The following is a 21,706-nucleotide window of genomic DNA, read 5'->3' as shown; positions in this document are numbered from 1 at the left end:
GAACAATCATAGAACAAATAAAAACTTTCTGAAATTAGTGGAACCGGTACATAGCATAAGATTTTTTGGATGCTTTCGAAAGTTTGAAAATAGCTTAGTGTGGCATAAGAACTATGAACAGTGACAAAAGGCGTATATATTCCAAACAGCTCATTTTACATTGTTACCAATTTTATTCGGTCCCAAAGTATCGCCAGCAAGAGTAGCTGGCTTCTCCAGAGATGTATTCATCTTGATTATTCACCGATGACCGATTCATAAAGATGAATAAACCTCTGAAGAAGCCAGTCACTCGTGCTAGCGAAACGTTCGGATGCAGTTACAAACTACGACGGTCTTCAAACCCGAATGAAAATAGTAACACTGAAAATCTCGGCCGCGAAAGCCTTTACCAATTTGACCCATTGTTCGTCTTTATTTGAATCACTCTCTTAGAATTAGTACTTTTTCGAGGAAATTTTCCGCGAATTTCTACTGGGATTCATTGATGTTCGCTTGGAAGTGAAAGTGAAATTGTACTTTGATAGATATAAATTGAGAACAGATTTAGAGTTAGGAATTAGTGTTCTTCATCTCGTAAAGACTCCAACTTGTTTGGTGAATTGCGCGTTCTTGATCAGTGCTTGTTTTGAAAATATACTTCAGTTTCAAACATGATGACAGTTTCAGGTTGAAACTACATTTTTTTCTCCAATGTCAGTGATAGTCAGTTTTCATATCAGAAAGTGCTAACGAACACTAGATATTATTTGAAATAAAATGTTATACTCCGTATTGTTTTCACATTTGTATGAAAAGACCACTGATATTAATTCACACTTTATAGCATGAAGAACAAAAGTTGTTTTGTGAAGTTCAATAACATCAATAAGTTGTAATCAAAAAACAATTTCTAACACAATTTGGTGTTTCCACCTAAAGATTCTAAGAATACATTGTAGATCAATTTAACGTTAGAGGAAATCAAATCCTATAACATTTTCGAAACAATGAATAATGGTATTTACCGAAAACAATTTCAGTGTGAGTACAACCTGAAAAAGAACTGAAATACCTAACTACCCGATTACCCATTCAACACTTACGGTATATACAATTTCAAAATATAGAATTGATGATTTATCATTTCATGACTAATTTAGATGTATGTTACTCAAAATAGCCGGTGAAATTCAAATTATGAGACACCGAGAATATGCACTTTCCACAAAACTAATTTTCATTACGTACGTTTGCATACTATTGAAAAGATTTTTACCGATTATTCATTTTCTATGAAATTTGTGATTTTTGGTAAAAAAAAATTGCAATCGTGTCGTTAAATATACAGTGACATATATTTTGTCCTTGATCTCGTTTCAATATCTCAGGAATAATCTGAAACACGAGAAAGAGTTTGCGCGGACGGTTGGTGACGAAAATATAATGGAGGGGTTCAGAGATATATAAGATACAAAAGTTGAGTCATTTATCAGAACTTTCTTCGTCTCATGTTCACACACACAAGTAAGTACAAAAAATAATGTTAATTAAATAAACATAAATTGCGACTTCAATCGTATGTTTTGTTGAATTCATCTCAGGTATTTTTTGGAAAATTGTTTTAGGACCACTATCTGTATAAAATTATGTTGATATTGGCGATATGAATGATATTGAAACGATTTGAAATGTATGATGGATTTTCCAAGAATTTCAAACTTCATTTGTAAGGTTCACTTCTTTAGCAATTATCTATACCACATTTCTTACCAATGCCTCATAATGCCAGTAACATCATCTCCCTTTCGTCAACAATGTCTAGGTGTTTCCCGTTATTTTTCCAGTACTCTAGTGGCATTGATTTTTTCACCGTATTATAATCAAAGACAATATTCACCAGCAATTAGATATAGAAATAGACAAATTTGTTTCATAATTCAGGGCTCCAGGGCTGTCACAACTATAAAACTGATATATATATATATATATATATATATATATATATATATATATATATATATATATATATATATATATATATATATATATATATATATCAAAACAGATGAAAATTTCAGAGAAATTGAAATACATTTGGTAGGTAGGTGTCAGGGTATCAAATGAAAAGTGTTCGTCTAATTTCATACATACCACACATAACCACAGAAGTGAAAGGTAAAGAAAGGAATATTTTCTGTGAATTAATCATTTCTTCAAAAATTATGAATAATATATTCCATCATGATTCAATCAGTTGAAATTAACCACCTGAAAAAAATAAACTCAACTTTCAGATTCTCAAATGAACTCTTTCATGATGGTATCTTTCATATTTTGGATGGCTGTTTTGTCTTCAACATCACAGGCATACGTCATCAACTGTTCACCAGTGTCAGTGCAAGACCAAATGAATCCAGGAGTGAGACAACTGTGTGCTGTTTTGGATTCCACAATTGATTTAACATCGCCGCCAGCTTGTGAGTGACATTTTTGTATACTAATTAGCGTTTTCATTTCCACTATTTTACTGTCAGTTTTGTGAAACAAGATATTTTCAAGTGCTCAGGTTAAGTCGCAATATCAAACAATGTTTATAGCTCCAATTTAGATCTCGAATAATTTGTATCTAATTCCACAGTTGATTTTCAAGATGAGAAACCGCCAATTATCATTTGGTACTTATTTTTATTTCATGAGTTATTCAGTTTGTTCCCCAAAAAAATTCTTCCTTGAGGTTGGAAGACCGATCTTGTTTCAATAACTGTGATTGCTTTGCTATCAGTAACATCAGCAGTCATAAAAAAGTTGTTCTACAGCTTCGGATGGAAATAATACTTCACAATTCGTTTGTCATATTCTGAGCGGGTATATGACTCGCTCAGAAGATGACACAGTCTATCAAAATAGCTGTTAGCTTTAAATGTTAGTGTAGTGTAAATTGTGAAGTATTATTTCCACCCCTCCCATTTAGTCATAGAAAAGTTATAGATCAACATACTTTCAAATATTCTAAATTCTCGAACATCATGAGCATGTTTTAGTAATCAGTAGTTTCTGTAAGCAAAAATCAGGTGAATAGGTAACAGTTTCTCATATTTCAGCTACCTTGTGCAAAATGATCAACTTTATGAGCCATATTTGACGATTTTATTTGGGATTAACACATAACTCACTTTCCTTCGTATCGAATAATTCAAACTGTGTCTTTTTATCAATATATCTGACAGTTCTAATAAAACTAGCCAATATTTGATAGAAATCAATTAAAACGTATTCAAGTAACACTTTGTGTTCACTTAACAGTTTATAAACCGCGACACGTATATTGTTCCTAGAAATTGAACACATCTAGGTTTGAAACACAGTCAATAATACCCACTTCGTAACCGTTGTTGACAGCAATTTGTTCAATCAAACTCAGTTTCATTCACAAATTACATTCTGAAGTTAAATGTTTGTGTAGACGCAATATGTACGATAATGACCGTATAAGATGGTTTGTGAAAAATTGCAAAATCATAAATTACTAGAAATTATAGTGAAAGTAAAATTTTGAAAATTCATTGAGCTATTCATTTTTATCTCTGCGATGAATTCCATTGAGAGGTGGATGGAATTTACAAATTCGACATACTTTCCCTACTGCACCTAATAACCAGTAAACAGACTGAGATATCATCTAGGTATCTGTACCAATACAAAAAAATAATTATTGGATTCGATTAATATGGTCTCTGTCCAATAAACGAAAATCCAGCTCATTTGTTTCCATTGGCGAAATACCAGAAAATGAATTCCGAACATGAAATGATATTGATTGAGCGTTATCAGGAAGAGTTAAGTTGTTAATATTATCAACTAATAAGTACTTACTATTTATACCAAATTGTGGCTTAAAATTGGTATAAGACTGAATTAATTTCGGAGATTTATACTGATGGATCCGTTACAAAAGTCACCATGGATCTAATTGAAAAATTAGTTTTATGCAATTTAATGGGGGAATAGACTTTTGGTGGTTGTGGATTCATAACTGTCTTTCGTTTATCACTTTCATTCATTATTAGCTCTATTGAATTTGCCATGGTTTCCTTTAACACTTTTCCGTTAAAGGAATTTCGTAAGTGTCTGAGTTGGAAAAATCTATGGTGTTTCCTCACATTCACCCATAGCAGTCACTGATCGATCTTTTTCCGCTCTCATTAATATAACATCAACATAATTTTTTTCTATTTTTTTTTGGATTTGGCAATTTTCATTTATCTATTGAACTGAATTTGTCATACTTACTCGAATTGGTAGTACCTCTCAGAGCCAGCTTTGTTTCAACACAAAAAAAGAGAATGGCTGAATAAATATTTGGCTATACATTATGATTAAGATTTTTTTCCAAAACTCTAGTTTCAAATTGTGTAAATTCAGTGTCGGTATGATCTCATGATGTAGAAATTGTATAGTACCGAACACTTCCGAAAACACGTTTGCGGTTTTGTAGACTAATGAGTGGAAAACCCACAATGAATTGTTATTTGAGTACAATATTTGGCATTGTTAGTACATTCATGAAACATTTTGATAACAAATGGTCATCAGCTGTTCTTGCATTTTTATCGCTCATATTAAACCAATACGTGAGTTTGCCATATAAATGAGCGTATTTTTCAGATTCTGGGTTACTAGGAGAATCTATATCATTGCCAAACGACAAGAAACTAGATCACAGCTTTTTGAGAATTGGAAAACGGTTTCATTTGTGAAACTGACGCCATAACAATGAATGTTGAACCACTCGACTCTATCACTGTAATGTATAGTTTACCTTTAATAAATAAATCATGAAATTAATCTCTGTTACATTTTTACGATTATCTGACATCACATAACTTGATAGATAATAATGACACACCATTTCAACATTGGTGATAAATATGGATGAATATGGATGAATGTATAGTGATTGGTCTTTCAATGATCATTCGAAGTAACTAGATGAATTTTTGGGTAATGTTGAAATATAACATTTTGTAATAGGTTAATGAATGAATACTTCCAGAAAACTGACTCAAATGAAACGCCTTCTATGAGATCGATAGAGAACTTAAATCTCTATTGAAAACACTTTTCCCTCATCAGAACAGAATCTTAGTCATCTTCTAATGATGCTAACTTGGTTGGCAAAAAGTCGAGAGATAGTGTTTTTGACCAAGTGAGGAAAGAGTATTTTCAATAAATTCATTTTCCTCACCAAAACAGTAAACTTAATCATCTCCTGATGATACTAACTTGGTTGGCGAAAAGCGCGTCGAGAGACAGCGTTTTTGATCTTGTGAGAAAAAAGAATTTTCAATAGATTCATTTACGGCAGAGGTTCCAAATTATACTTGTCGCACTCCATTCTCAAATATCAAAGATAAATAAGGCTTCCTAAAGCGATCAGTTGAGCAAACAGGTGAAAGTGAAATTATCTGGATTGAATATCAAAAACATTCATGTTACTTGATTTTTTAATTTGAAGCAAGCGTACATTTTTCTCCAGTTATTTTACTTATAAGTTATGAACCCGAGTTCGCTTACCCACCATCTCACAGGGATAGAGTTTCATCCGCTGTTCCAGACGCGACTACATGCTAAGTCGTGCCCTGTAATCGAGGACACACATATTTACCACGATCATCGGGATCCACAAACAGACAATTGTATAGATAGCAGCCCTTATCAAAGTAACCGACAATCCAAACTGCCGCACCTACGTAGTAGTCAACCCCATAACCCATCATAGAAGTTATCTCCAGGCAACGCGCGTCGGTAATCCCGGCTGAAAAACAGCTTAAAATCCTGGAAACCTGCCAAAGTGATGAATTCACACTCATAGGAGAACCCAGCCTTCTTGAAATACCATTTAACTGCGGAATCACAATTTGAAAAAAAAAATTTGTGAGATGCCATCCTCTAACCATTCCAGAAATCGAAATAGACAAGATTGATCCTGAAGATTTGGAACCCAGAAAAATTCGCCTGAAATCTATCGACCTACAAAAAATTCATGAACTTCAAGACGATGCCAAATTTCTTCAAATCCAGGACACAAAAGTAATTCACCCCGCAGTATAGAGCGTTATAAGCGTCCTTATAACGCTCTCTGCTGTCACTGCCTTCGCAACCGTCCATGCCGAAAAGACCGAAAACAAACCAGTACCCCTTTTGTTATCGTCTTAGGGATGGAGGAGTTATGAACCGGAGTTCGCTGACCCAGCATCACCCAGGGATAGAGTTACTTACATCCGCTGTTCCAGACGCGACTACATGCAAAGTCGACAAAAGAGAGCTTATGTATAAATGTTAATTTAATAATTAGGTATTTTTGTTGCCTTGCTTGAACTGCAAATGTTGTATTTGTCCAAGATAAAGTTTTTTTAAAAAAGTATTTTCGTATATCGCATACGTAAGTTACAATAAGTTATTTAAATAACAATAACATCAATAACAATAAGAATACTAGTAGTGAGTAGTAATACTTGAGATACTTAAGATTAAAGAATTTCATAAATTCTGCGTGAGGATTTGCAGATTTAATGACTCGGAGAGTTTATAGTGATGAAAGTAACTTCCATGCTCGATCTTCACATCTTTTTGAAGAGTATATTCTGGCCTCAATTGCTTTCTTTCCTCTTTTCAAATGTTTCCACTATTTTTTGTATGAAGATGGAGAAAGAAGTAGAAGGCCAAAAACCTTTTTTTTTACAATGTGAATTCGTTAATATAATTTATTATTTGCTGCTGTTTGTAATGGAAATATTTCATCTCTATACTTTTTTCTGGCAACATATTTTGTGAATTATGATTTGGAACTCTGTTATGTCATATATTTCTACATTATGTAAATGATGTTAATTTGTAGGTTCTCATAAGATTTTCATCCCAACTAGAACTTCCTGTTAGTGTTGTTTCTATAGAAATAAGGTATTTTGACAAATTATTTTTAAGAAATGAGGAAGCCTGTATACTACAGAGAAACCCGAGTTATATCAACACACAAATGCACTCATTCTTGGAAAGATAATGAAATATTTTAACAGTCCAGCTGATAATACGGGTACAAGAAATCGTTCCCTTTACTCACCTGCGGGCTATAACGGGACCGACGGTAGTGTTAGTATTCATATTGGTATTGGTGCGAACTCGCAGTTTGGCTTCAGATGAAATTGGTATAGGGATGCCTGATCTCATCTCTCGATGCCAACCATTGGTTTTGATTGACGATCCTGAAATGAACAGATAATGATGAACAGTCTTCATAATTCTCACAAAAGCAGAAAATCTCCTTTCTGTAAAAACGTTTTTTTATATGTATATTAGGTTCCCTATTTCAATAAACAATTACAGTATAGGTGTTACTATGTATTATGGTATTGCAGCTGTTCTTCAATAATAACGGCATGGGTACTATACGATTTTTCAAGTAAATCAATTTACTTGGTATTTTCAAATAAAAAAGATATTTATGAAAAGTGCAGAGCCATAAAATCAATTTTTGAATATCCCGTGGAGAGTTCTAAAGACATTTTTGTGAATTTGATTGATTTTGAAATATTGCTTTTTTGCGTAGATAATAAGTATCACTGAAGTTTTATCCCAACACCATACCGTTATTTTAACGTGTTTTGATCACCAAGTGGTCATCTTCAAGAGGAAGAGTGTACTAAATATAAATGTTTTTAAAGGACAAAACACAAGCGCTACAGGAAAATCCCTTACGGCGCTCTTAAAGCGATGCTTGCGCGAAAGTAGTGATTCACATTGGATTTGAATCGCTGGAGATTAAATCCATTTGGAAAAACGCCCTCAGGAAGTTTATTTCACATAAACGCCGTTCTCCAAATGAGTACTCAAACAATGAAGTTCTAGGTGTACTGAGTTGAACCTTAAAACGATGTGCAGCAACAATCCGTCGCGTATTTCTGATATGTACCGCTCTTGGTGGAATCAAATATTCCAAATCACTTGAAAACTTTCCGTGAAAGTATCTATAGAAGAGAGACAAATCTTCAACCGTTACTGACTGCAGTCAGTATCGAGGTATTGTAGATAATATTATAAGGAAGAAAAAGTTTAGGTTAAGAATGAACGAAATCTCGACTTTTAAAAACGAGAAAAACCAAGATAAATATATTTCAGTTTCATAACACCAATACACGAAGAACTTTGAGAAGATTTTTAAGGAACTAGTTATGAAGATGGTATTTGAAACAAGTCATACACTACAGAGCCTTTCAGGAAATCCAGAGGACAAAGTCAATAATTTGGAAAAGTCTGGAATTTACGAAATCAAATGTAGGGACAGCGATGGAAAATATTATGAACAGACTGAAAGATCTATTAGATCAAGATATAAGGACACATTTTGAAATTAATTTAAGACACTTAAAACGCAGGTACCTAGAAGAGGTATCTATGGTATAAATAAGAATAATATTGTACATATATTTAGTTTATTCTTCCTCTTGAAGATGACACTTAATGATCGAAACACGCGTCGAGGTGTTGAAATAATGGTTTGGTATTGGGATAAAACTCCAGTAATATTCATTTCTACATCAAAGGTTCCAAACAGTGTATCACAAGTAGGTAATAAGTGTTTTGTTCGTTCACTCGACTGAGTGATTTCCAATTTTCCATACTTCAGTAGAAATCGAATAAAATGAATGTAACAAATTGCCATGTTGATGGAACGAGGAATGGGATTCGACCATTTTATTTCAGCATGAAACGTTTATGATGAAACAGTTTTTATAAAGCATTATTTTCTACAGTAGAATTAGAGATATCAAAATCCAGTGCACTCAATAAAAAGATAATACACAATAAGTTAATGGTGGAAATTCATTTTTTTAAACAAGGGTCCTAATCGGTCGAGTCGACGTGGATGATTTGTACCACTCACTCAATCGACCGATGTGTGGACGGGTGGTTCATGCCGCGAGACCGGAGGATCGATTTTCACTTCCTATCGTCCAACCCGTGTTAGGAATCACATGTTAAAAGGTAAGACCTTGTTAGTCCTTAGCTCGCACAAGTTTCGACTTTTGACGGTTTTCATTCCTAGAGGGGCGACAGCTGGTTGACGGAAAAACATATTTTTTCAAACAGCTTTCATGTATGTGCTTTGAAAAAAAAAGAATTGGATTGAATCAAACCCATTAATGCATTGCATTACACAATTTATATGATATCTGATTTGATCAGACTTTACATATAGTATTTCATAAATTTTGCGTCATGCTCTTTACTACATAGTACAAAAAAAGTAGTTTCTTGCTCTCTGTCCCTATGTATGCTCAGATTTTCAAAACTACACAACAGATTCTGATGCGGGTTTTTTTCAATAGATAAAGTGATTCGTGAGAAGGTTTACCTATATGTATATTATATGCATAATATAGTAGAGAAACACTAATGATTTCAAAGGTTTCTAATGTGATGTGAATAAATGATAATAATAATAATGTATTTCATTTACCAAGGTAAAAAAGATAGTACACAAAGGAAAATACAATGGGTTTGGCAAAATCCCGGAGCGGAATTCAGGAGACAAGCGTGTGCAACACGCCGAATACTGCTCTTTCAATCAACTCCTCTACAATATACAAAACTAAAAAGTATCCATCGAATATATGATGTACAAAAAAATAGAGAAAAAAAATAGAAGGAATAAAAGAGGGGTAATTCATAATGCTTACAGAATGACTTGAATTTTTGCATTTTATGCGAAACTTTAGTTGCTGTTTTTCATATAACCAGTTACGAGCCTGAAGCTTGAAAAGTGGCAGTTTCAATTTTTTTAGGTGTGTATGAAGACTATTGTAATGAGTGTAGATAGAAAAACTGAGCAATCTCTCAAACAGTGCTGTGCTGTGGTGGAGGGCAGTTATTGTATTTTTGTGTCGGATATTCACTTCATGTTAATTTTCACGAAATCGAACTTTATCATAAAGATACTGCGGTGATTTTTTGATGATTATATTGTGAAATAAGGTTAGAGAAACGTGAAATGAGGTTGAAGAAGAAACAATTCTTCATTGACAGCCATTGCGACTGAGAAAGCTTATGAGAAATTTGCTGGAACCTACGGATGCCATAGATGTAGCCTAAACAGGAATTTTGGACTGTTTGTATCCTGCACAAATCTAGACTATCCAAACAGAAAAAATATACAGGTGAACAGTAGGTGAACTGTGAAAGGATGAGAGTCTGGCATCTCTGGATATATAATGAAACTTGCTTTTTGAACCTGAAATTATTATCCAAATATTTACTTAAGGTGAATACCTTTGGCATAATAACTTGAGACCAAACATAAGAACCTGCGTTTTATCAGGATTGAGTTTCAGTTCGTGTTTTACAGAAGAAATAAATGTTTTGAAGTTCAATATTGATGTCAGCAACAGCTTCATTCAGCAATTCTGGTTTAAACGTTACATAAAGTTGGGTATCATCAGCGTAAGCATAATACATACAGAGATTGATCGTAGTCAACATATTTGAGGTATATAAACTAAAAAGTAAATGTCTATTTCTGAAGTATTTTTGCATCATCTTAACGGTTGTTTTAGAGAAGCCAATATAATTGAGCATAGTTATGGGTATTTCTGGATTCAGTGAGTCGAATGCTTTACTGTAGTCCAGTAAGATCAATAACGAGATGTCTCCTGTATGTGTTGCTGCCAATATGTCATTCATTATTTCAAGCACATAAACACATTTTTGCGCTTACTTTACAAACGCTGATTGAACCCTACCAGTTAGTTCAAAATAATGTACCTACTACACTTTAAAAGGTCTACAAAAAATCTGCGATGTTATATGTATATCTCTTAGGGATAACCGACAAACCTTTTGTCATTATTTTCTCCTTACAAGAAATGATGGTTTGTTCACGAAGCGATTTTAAGCAATACGGCATTGATGCTTATCCAATTAGGTACCTTAAATTAAATGATGGCTTGTTCACGAAGCGATTTTAAGCAATACGGCATTGATCCTTATCCAATTAGGTACCATAAATGCATTGTGCATTCAATACAGATCGATATGGCTCAGAAGATTACAGATTTGAGATGCAGGGACATAGCGGTTGCGGCGGTACCAGCCGGGGGGCCAACAGATAGCGCATCGAAGGCCACGCTTCGCCCTATAGCAGCGATCGCACGAGTTTATCGGAGCTCTATAGCGAGGTTGGTTGCAGAGCCAGGGCGGGCCGCTAGTATATCATATAACAGAGAAAATATTATCGTCTGATGAGCCGGATTTCCATTGATACAATGATATACTATATTCTCTATTCCACAAAAAAGTGTTCTTCAGGCAATCATTACCTTACTTTTCAAATAAATTCTCAGTAGAGAATTCTGCCATTGATTTCAACTTATGCTTTGTTTGGAAGGCAGGGAATATTTAATTATTTCAATTATTACACTAACCGACGTGGTAAATGACAAATGTATTTTTCATCATCCCTTCTGGGAATTTTCACCCCCCACAATTAGAAAGCAATGGAGAACTTCTAGTTCGACTCGATGAGTTACTGTGTAAACTCATTATATTAAAAAAATTTATGTTCATCAGCCGCCTATCAAAATACTGTTCATTTCATTGATTATTGATCTGCCAAAAATCTGCCAAAAATCAGAATTGGAAAAAATCGAATATACTATGCAGTTTACTCTCTGAATTGTTTTATTGAACCTCTCCTACAGAATATTTGATGTATCCGTGAAATTATAATTACTATATGATATTTAGTGGTCTAAATTCAATTACCAAAGTTTGAGTGATAATATCTTGCTTCTTCAGTGTTCAAAAGCAAAAAGTAGCTTTCATTGCCTGAATAGTTTACTGTACTGTAAGTACTTAATCTCTCGGATAATATTTCTCTTTGGGAATCAATAATTAGTACCTATTTAATTGAATCATTTCAGAAAAGTAATTACCTCAATCCTCAATTATTTCATGTTACCTTAACATCAATAATAATTCATCTAATTTGAATGATTTCAAGAATAGGGCTCTAATTGAAAAGAGGATAGTGGTTTTTAGGTGTACATAAATTTTGTGAATAATAATCTCACAGGATGGATTAGATTCAATATTTATTTTTTTCATCACTGCATATGATCCTTGATCTATGATCTGAACTAATATTCATTTGATTTCCATATCATGAGGGTACATACTTTGAAACCGATTTTGTCATCTTGGGCGGTTCGCCATATTGACTCTCGAGTATTGTCATGTTATTTTCCAGCAAACCCTTCCATTTGATACTCATAAATTATGGAAATATTGGATGTAGAATAACATCACTCATCAAACCAAGCATATCTTTTCAAACGTGTACACAAAATTTCAGCTCAATACATACAAACATTTGCAAGTTAAATAAAAGCTTGTCTAATCATCACGAATGTTGAAGAAGGAATTCATAATCGTTTGAATATATTATGTTGTATGTTCAAGAAAACATATTCATTGAATTACAGTCACATGAATTACAAATGTTGACCAATGGGGTACCTCTAGGACCTGAATTGGGGCCCCTAATTCTCATAGTTCATGTAAATTATTTGGTATATCCCCTAATGATGGGATATGTCAATATTAAATTGGGAGAAACCTTCGTGGAAGGAAGATTGTATTGCAGTAAAAAAACCTACGTCTGATATATGAGTTAATTGAACGAAGAAAAGAGAATTGAAACTTTCTATGTATTTTATCACTTTTATTTATAACTAACGTTGGTTACAAACAAAAGTGGTGGAAAACATGAAAAGTTTCAATTATTTTTCCTTCATTATGATTTCCAACTACGAAGTAATGGCTACATCCATCAATTTATTGAGTTAATTGAACCTGAACGCTTCCAGTCTTATCATGAATGAAATCATCTGAAGGAACAACTCGTTCAGGCCAGACTCAACAACCTAAACTGTAGGTTAATGGACTGACATCTATCAGAAAACAAGTACTCCCTTGGCTAATACCACGAAGGGCATTGGATTATATCCGTCAGGTGTCAGTGCAAGATTCTCCACTGAAGTTATTCCTGCATATGCTGTTGGCAATGCAACAACAATAGATTTTGAATTATTGAAACACACTTGCAGACTGGTTTTGAGCTGTGTCTATCATCAACATGAAGTCGATTATTTTTGATAATTGAAAATTGAATTCTTTCAGAGTATTATCATTCCTCAAACTAGACTGAAGCGGACCACAAACAACTGGTTTGTCATCGCTCCATCTGCCTGTGAACGTGGTAACTAACCGCATATCCGAAATTTGACCAATTCCTTGTATAACGACAGAAAAATTTTCACATATAGTCAGTAGGCATAATTGAAGACAGGCTATAAATCAGTGATTTATAGCCAGTCTTCAAGTATACCCACTGACTATATGTGAGAAGTTTTAATGAATAATACTGAAAGTCAGTATAAAAATACTGAAAATGAAAATTCAGGTATGTATGTATGTAGGTATTTAAAATCAATATGATCAAGAATTTCGACAATATGACCTTGGAGATAACATCATGTGACTATGTTTTCACGGAACTACGAAATATCATCAAAGCTAGTGTATTAACGAATCTGTTGTAATCTACATTAAATTTGTGAACGAAAATTCTGTGTTTTTCCTCAAATCCATAGAGTCCTCACTACTGAAATTGAATTCAACAGAAATCAAACATAAATCACTAAATGCGGTAGTTGACATCTTTCCTTACGAAGACGCCATCTATGAGATCAACAAAGAACTCAATACTCAAATATAAAAAATAAACGAGGCTCCTTAAAGCGATTAGTTGACCTTTAAAGACAAGTGGAAGATCAGTTCGCAACCTAAAAGCACGACCAATGTCACAGTCGAGAGTTGAGAGTATTTCGACGGTCTACAACCCTTCAAAAGCAGTAAGATTAAAGTAACTTCCTATATATGAAAAGGAGAAATAAATTTCAATTGGCCGGGACGACCACAGATATATCGGTTTCGGAGCACTAGCTCCTCGTTAGTACTGGGACTGTTATTGCTTCTGGACTATTTGGATTTCATTTTGTCTGTTCAGGATATTCAAGGGGTTCACTCAGTCTGAAATGACCGTCCCGGTACTGACGAGGAGCAAGTACTCCGAAATCGGTATATCGGTGGTGTCCCAACCAAATTAAATTACATTCTGCTGTGTGCAACATATGGGATTTTTTAAATTATTTGCACAAACAGAATACGGATAGTGCCGAAATTTGGTGCATGTTCGGTAATCATTATAGATTCACTTCGAATGGTTGCAAGTCGAACAGCATACAGGGTAGGTCAAAAAATATAAAAATTGCTCTGAGTAAAGAGCCCTCATTTCATAAAAATCAGCAAAATGTTATTGAGAAAAGTTGTCCACAGTTGAAAGTTATGCCTGAATATCGAAACATGATATTAAGTTATAATTTATGATGATATTCATTAAATTACCTGGAAAAATCATAAACGACCTAAATGTATATTCATTTATTGCTTATTCATTTTTATAACAAAATATGGGGAAAAATGTCCATTTTTGAAATAGTACTTCCATGAGATCCATTGGATTCTAGGTTTCGGTTGAAAATATAACGCTCTGTATATTCAATTCCATTTAAGTATCCTTCAATCACTTTCCATCAATTATTTCTTGTTTGTGATTCCATTGATGCCTCAAGTGTTCTCTAAGAGTCATGTGGAATACAAATACGAGAAATAAATAACCTAATATTGTAATATTCAGTTCTTCAAAGTATAACTTACATCACTGTTCAGTTATGTTGGCAATCTGTATCACTTCTGTCACCGTATAGAAGTAAACACAAGTAAATTCACTCCCGGTCGGCGCAACAATTAACCAATTTCATGGAACTGATAACTGAATTTAGGATATGTGCTCGCATCTTGGATGGATTTGCCATACTCACTTAAGTGTTTCAGGGTTTCAATTATTTTATCTTCCTAATCTACCCTTAATCGTTAGACTTCACTTCAGGCTACCCACCTTCTACAGGTACGTCTTTCGCTAGCTTGTCAACTAAGGTATCTTAGTAGACACCTCTTTTCAATAAAGCTGGAACTTGACACACAATTGTTCGTATAACCTTACTTTGTTTCAGGCCTACTATTGTTTTTTTTTCTTCTTCATGCGCTTACCCTTTGGTTACATTTGGATGATTCATTTTTATCCTTTATTACGATACTACAAGAAGTCTCTGGTAACTAGATCATTTATCACAACTGCAACACAAACCACAGAGTCCCAAAGATGAACACACCAGACATCTTAAGGTGTTCGAACGAAGTCCCGTATGAGAGAATATCCATTGGAGAAAGATATACGCTGGTAACATCTTGATCAGGCGAACTCTTTCCATTAATTCAATTGCCTTGATTATATTAATATCACATCTCTTGTTGCTTGTGAATTGCCTTGCTTATTGAGCAAGGCAATTCACAAGTGGTATATATATATATATATATATATATATATATATATATATATATATATATATATATATATATATATATATATATATATATATATATACCACAATAATATAAGTTTTACAGGAAAATCAAAATATATTGCATGCTCATGACTTACATCTTATGTGAGGAGGGTTACATTGATGTTGAAGAAAAATTATGAGACATTGGTGAAGATGAAACTTGATATAAAATTCTGAATGATTGAAAAATGTTTTTTATAAAATATTGTTTATGTCAGACCGTTATTCAATTCGTGCGTGCAGGATTCAAATGAACGAGTCTGAGGATAGAACTTTGAAATATGCCAGAGAGACATCTGACAAGTGATAGAAAGCTTAAAATGTTTCCCCAGAAGTACCAAGTGTACTCTAGTTTATGATGTGATATTTGTGTAAGGTTAAAATTTTTATGAATAGATTAAAATTGAGATTTGTTTCACAATGGAATTGTTCAAATTGATATTATTCTTGTAAAAGTTCTTCTCTGGGGTCAATAAGTAGTGATTGATTGACTCTAGACAACAATAAGTAGTGTTTCATCTTTACCAATGTCTCATCATTTTTCTTCAACATCAATGTAACCATCCTCACATAATATGTAAGTCATGAGCATGTAATATTTTTTGATTTTACTGTAAAACTTCCTATGGACGTATGTCCTAAACGCCTTAACTTTTGAGATACAGGGTGGCAAAGTTTTCAAAAATAATCAGTTTTTTAATAATAACTGAGATAATTTTGTAGACACTGTCCACTGTTCTCAATTAAAATTACGTCATTATTAATAAAGTTATGACAACTCAAAAATTCGAAAACTCACACAGCTAACAGTCACAATATATCATTTTTTTATGATTTCAACAATAAAGTGCCGCCAGATGAAAAAAAAACAAATAGCGTAAATATTTTTAATGAAAGTAACGAAATTACATTCACACAATTCAACTAACAATGAAGCAAAAAAATTTAATAAACGTTACTAATAACTAATTCAGTACAACAATTATTTCTAACTTATTTTCTAGTAGCCTCTACTAATTCACTGCGTATTTCGATTCATGTGTCGTAGCGCTTACGAATGTTTCTGATTCCGTTCCTTAGTTCCTTAGTGAGGATTAATATCTGCACATACCTGTCGAATTCTTTCTTGCACAAAGTTCATTTCTATCTCTTGAGTAGTTTTTGTAAACCTTTTGTGTGAGAAGTCCCCAGAGAAAAAAGTCCAAAACTGTGAGGTTTGGAGACCTGGGTGGCCACTCTATAAACGGACTACCTCGGCCTATCCATCGGTTTGGAAAATGTTCGTTAAGTCATAGCCTCACAGCTCTGGCATAATGAACTTAACACCCATCTAACTGGACAATTAAATTTGATCGTTCATTGACTGGCAGCTCGTGAATAGCATCCCAAAACTCTGTGTTTAAAAATTCTAGAAACCTCTGCGCATTAATGTTTTCCTCAAAAAAGAAAGGACCAATAATTCGTTCGTTCAATATCTCACACCAGACGTTGATTTTTTGAGAATACTGGCTTTTACAGTTCATTACCCAGTTAGGATTATCCGCTGTCCAATAGCGACAATTCTGTGATGACACTACTCCATTTGTAGTGAAAGTGGCTTCGTCGGTATATAAAATATTTTTAAAGAAATTTTTATTGTTTAAATATTCCCCTTGGACCCATGAACAATATTCCAGGCGTCTTGTTTCGTCGCCTTCTTGAAGTGTGTGTAAAAATTTTGGCTTGAAAGGTTTAATATTCTTCGCCTTGAGACATCTCCGAATAGTTTCTCGTGGAATATTCAAATCTAAAGTGGCATTCTTTATACTGACATTAGGATCATTTCCGAAATAATCTAAAATGATTCGATCATTCCTGTCATTCCTGTTTCGTCTTTGTACAAGATTACTTTTTAACATCATTTTTGATACTGCACCAGTTTCATTGAATATTTTATTTATTTTATTTACCGTACCGCAGTTAATACGATGACGATCTGGATGTCTCTCATTAAATACTCTACAAACCTCTCTAGCACTTCTAACGTCATCTCCCGAAAGGTGTACAATTTCAATTTTCTCTCTTACGCTCAATCTTGCAGCCATGACACAAAATAATTCGATGAACTGTAAGGTGAATATTGTTGACAATAGTACACTTAAATCTTTCACAAGTGTCAAACTGTAATATCATTTCCATGGCAACTAAGATTTAAATTATAAGTATCTATCAATTATATTCAACGAAAGTCATTTTTTGTGGAGGAAAAAATCAGTTTTTTATCGACCTTTTTTTGGGTAATGGTTACCTTCCACAATCTGAAAAAATATAAAAATTATAATGGAGAACTTTATACAAGTGTAGAAGGGCAAACTTTTTAGTTTACCCCGATAAGTTACTGCGTAAAAATCAAAGTATTTTTCACAAAGAAAAATCTTCTATTTATCAGTAACTTGTCGTATTTCACAATTTTGCCTATCAAAAAAATATTAAGAAATTATACTTATCTTTTACGTTTCGGAGGCCAAAATCTGCCTCCGTCTTCAGAAATGGATAAAAATTCGAATAAATATGCAGTTATTCCTTTTTTGAGAGCTTATTTCTTTACTTCTTCGACAGATGTCAAAGAAGTTTTGAAATATGAAATTATGTCAATGTTGTTGATTGACAACTGAAAAATTCGATGTAATACAAGGTACTCTCCGATATCAGTTTGTTGCCATTTCGCCACTATCCAAAGTTTTCTTCAAGATGGGTAGCCAAGTACGATCTATTTCTAAGGAGCTATTCGAGATACAATTCTCTCCAGACATGAGAATATACGCTGATTCTTTTAGCTTACGTCTCTTAGAATGAGGCTCATTGGTAATCTTTCTTGTCCTATTCCATTCCACCCGATGTTCACCGTCTGATTTTAAAATGTGTTCTGATAATTTTGATCCTGTCAATTGTCTATTTTTTATATAATCTCGATGTTCATTCTCACGCACTTTCAATGGTCTTGAGGTTTCACCAATGTAACTTTTACCACAAGAACAAGGTATTTTATAAATACAATTTTTTGTTTTTTCTTCAGTGTTGTTGGGTTTTGTATGTGTGAGTATAGATCTCAGTGTATTTTTTGTTCTGAAAGTAGTTCTAACATCATATCTATTTCCAATTCGTCTTATTTTTTCAGATAGTCTTGGAATGTAAGGTATAACGTTAGTTGTAAAAGGTGTCGTTGGATGTTGAGTCGGTAATTGTTGAGTTGGATGTTGTTGAATTTGTGAAGCTGTTTGTATGTTCGTTTGGTTTTTAATTGACTCTTTATTTTCTATTGAATTTATTGTTGAATTTATGAAAGAATCTGGATAAGCGTTATCTTTCAAAACAGATTTAATTAATGATATTTCTTTATTGAGATTTTCAGTTGAGTTGCATATCATTTTAGCTCTTTTGTAAAGGCAATTTATTATACCTTTTTTAACACTCGCATGATGATTTGATGTATAGTGGAGATATCTATTTGTATGTGTTTTCTTCCGATAAACATTTGTATCAAGTTGATCTGATGACTTCTCCAACATTACATCAAGGAAAGGGAGTCGACCATCTTGTTCAATCTCTATTGTGAATTTTATTGTCGGCTCCCGCTCGTTGATATAATTCAAAAAAGCATTCAGGTCATCGTTATTTCTATTCCAAATAGCAAAAATATCGTCAACGTATCTCCACCAAACTTTGGGACCATTCTGATAAGTTTCAACAAAAGATTCTTCAAAATACTCCATATATATGTTACTTAAGATGGGAGATAAAGGGGAACCCATAGCCATGCCAAATTCTTGTTGATAGAAATCATCTCTATATTGAAAATAGGTTTTGTCTATACATAATTTTAAAAATTCTAATATAGAATTAACATCCAACTTCGTTCGATGTTTTAAAGTTGAGTCATTTTCCAACCTGGATTTGACAATTTGAAGAGTTTTATCAACAGGAACATTCGTGAAAAGACTTTCAACATCAAAGCTCATCAGAACATCGCCATCACTGAGTGTTATGTCTTTAAGTTTATCTATGAAATGGGTTGTATTTTTTAGGAAACTATTACTGTTTCCTGAAATTGGTTTCAAAATTTCCAAAAGGTATCTTGCTAATTTCTGACAGGGAGATGCAATGGAACTTACAATTGGTCTTAAAGGAACATTAGGTTTATGTATTTTTGGTAAACCATAGAAATGAGGAGGTTTACTAAAATGAGAAATTAGTTGAGTGCGTTCTGTTTTGGTTAGCATGTCTTTATATTTAGCCAATGTTCTATAAATTTTTTGTTCAATTGATTTTGTTGGATCATCCTTTAGTTTTTTGTAAACGTTTTTTGTTATATTATGTGTTCGGTATGTTGTGTTCGAAATCAACTGAGATAATTTATTTTCATAATCGAGGGTATCCATTATCACTGTGGCATTACCTTTATCAGCTGGAAGTATTTTGATATTAGTATCTGAACGAAGGGATGTTATTGTAATTCTCTCATACTTATTCAAGTTACTTCTAATATGATGAGGTCGTGACAAAATGTTTTTACATTCAGATCTGTAATCACCAGATATTTCAGGTGGTAAATTTAGGGCTGTTTCTTCTATAGCAGTAACTAATTCAAATGTTGGTACTATTTTTGGAGTTACTGAGAAATTCAGTCCTTTGCCCAGTAGTGATTTTTCATGAGTATTGAGAATTTTGGATGACAAGTTAATTACAGTTTTTTCTGTAAATTGTTGGTTATTTTCTTTATTACTGAAAAAACTTGTTTGTTTTTCTTCCAATAGTTTTTTAAATTTATTTATGTGAGTTCTATTTCTACTTTGATTGAAAGAGTTGAAAGATTGTTGGATGCAATAATATAAATAGTCAAAATCATTGTGAATCAGATGTGTTCTTATGTATTGCTCCAAATCACATATATTCATTTCAAATGTTACCTTGTTACGTCGGTGAAACTGAATTCTTTCTCTTACCATAGCATGACCAGCTCTAGCAATTATTCTTTCACATTGTGGACTTACATACGGCAACTTCAATCTGAGACCTTTAGGGATGATTTTGTTGAAGTTGCCGTATGTAAGTCCACAATGTGAAAGAATAATTGCTAGAGCTGGTCATGCTATGGTAAGAGAAAGAATTCAGTTTCACCGACGTAACAAGGTAACATTTGAAATGAATATATGTGATTTGGAGCAATACATAAGAACACATCTGATTCACAATTATTTTGACTATTTATATTATTGCATCCAACAATCTTTCAACTCTTTCAATCAAAGTAGAAATAGAACTCACATAAATAAATTTAAAAAACTATTGGAAGAAAAACAAACAAGTTTTTTCAGTAATAAAGAAAATAACCAACAATTTACAGAAAAAACTGTAATTAACTTGTCATCCAAAATTCTCAATACTCATGAAAAATCACTACTGGGCAAAGGACTGAATTTCTCAGTAACTCCAAAAATAGTACCAACATTTGAATTAGTTACTGCTATAGAAGAAACAGCCCTAAATTTACCACCTGAAATATCTGGTGATTACAGATCTGAATGTAAAAACATTTTGTCACGACCTCATCATATTAGAAGTAACTTGAATAAGTATGAGAGAATTACAATAACATCCCTTCGTTCAGATACTAATATCAAAATACTTCCAGCTGATAAAGGTAATGCCACAGTGATAATGGATACCCTCGATTATGAAAATAAATTATCTCAGTTGATTTCGAACACAACATACCGAACACATAATATAACAAAAAACGTTTACAAAAAACTAAAGGATGATCCAACAAAATCAATTGAACAAAAAATTTATAGAACATTGGCTAAATATAAAGACATGCTAACCAAAACAGAACGCACTCAACTAATTTCTCATTTTAGTAAACCTCCTCATTTCTATGGTTTACCAAAAATACATAAACCTAATGTTCCTTTAAGACCAATTGTAAGTTCCATTGCATCTCCCTGTCAGAAATTAGCAAGATACCTTTTGGAAATTTTGAAACCAATTTCAGGAAACAGTAATAGTTTCCTAAAAAATACAACCCATTTCATAGATAAACTTAAAGACATAACACTCAGTGATGGCGATGTTCTGATGAGCTTTGATGTTGAAAGTCTTTT

General features: G+C 33.2%; 2 protein-coding genes across 2 annotated transcripts in view; one reads left to right on the top strand and one right to left on the bottom strand.

Annotated features, from left to right (window-relative positions):
* Nucleotides 1–21,706, bottom strand: part of LOC111515144 (uncharacterized) — a 181,998-nt gene that overhangs the window by 62,523 nt on the left and 97,769 nt on the right. Inside the window, exon 11 of the mRNA XM_074185243.1 lies at nucleotides 7,103–7,244. Coding sequence (XP_074041344.1) covers nucleotides 7,103–7,244 — 142 coding nt within the window. The remainder of the gene's footprint in view (nucleotides 1–7,102; nucleotides 7,245–21,706) is intronic.
* LOC141486768 (uncharacterized) lies at nucleotides 1,440–4,818 on the top strand. Its single transcript, XM_074185283.1, has 3 exons — nucleotides 1,440–1,506; nucleotides 2,277–2,459; nucleotides 4,648–4,818. Exons 1-3 carry the CDS (start codon nucleotides 1,491–1,493, stop codon nucleotides 4,737–4,739), a joined length of 291 nt encoding a protein of 96 aa, XP_074041384.1. The 5' UTR covers nucleotides 1,440–1,490; the 3' UTR covers nucleotides 4,740–4,818.

The sequence above is a fragment of the Leptinotarsa decemlineata genome, unplaced genomic scaffold (assembly GCF_025532065.1).
Source record: "Leptinotarsa decemlineata unplaced genomic scaffold, Ldec_3_MD MMD2_tig00026369_RagTag_RagTag, whole genome shotgun sequence".
In the NCBI taxonomy this organism is placed as follows: domain Eukaryota; kingdom Metazoa; phylum Arthropoda; class Insecta; order Coleoptera; family Chrysomelidae; genus Leptinotarsa; species Leptinotarsa decemlineata.
Note: the sequence above shows the minus strand (reverse complement) of the source record. Positions and strands in the feature narration are given on the sequence as shown.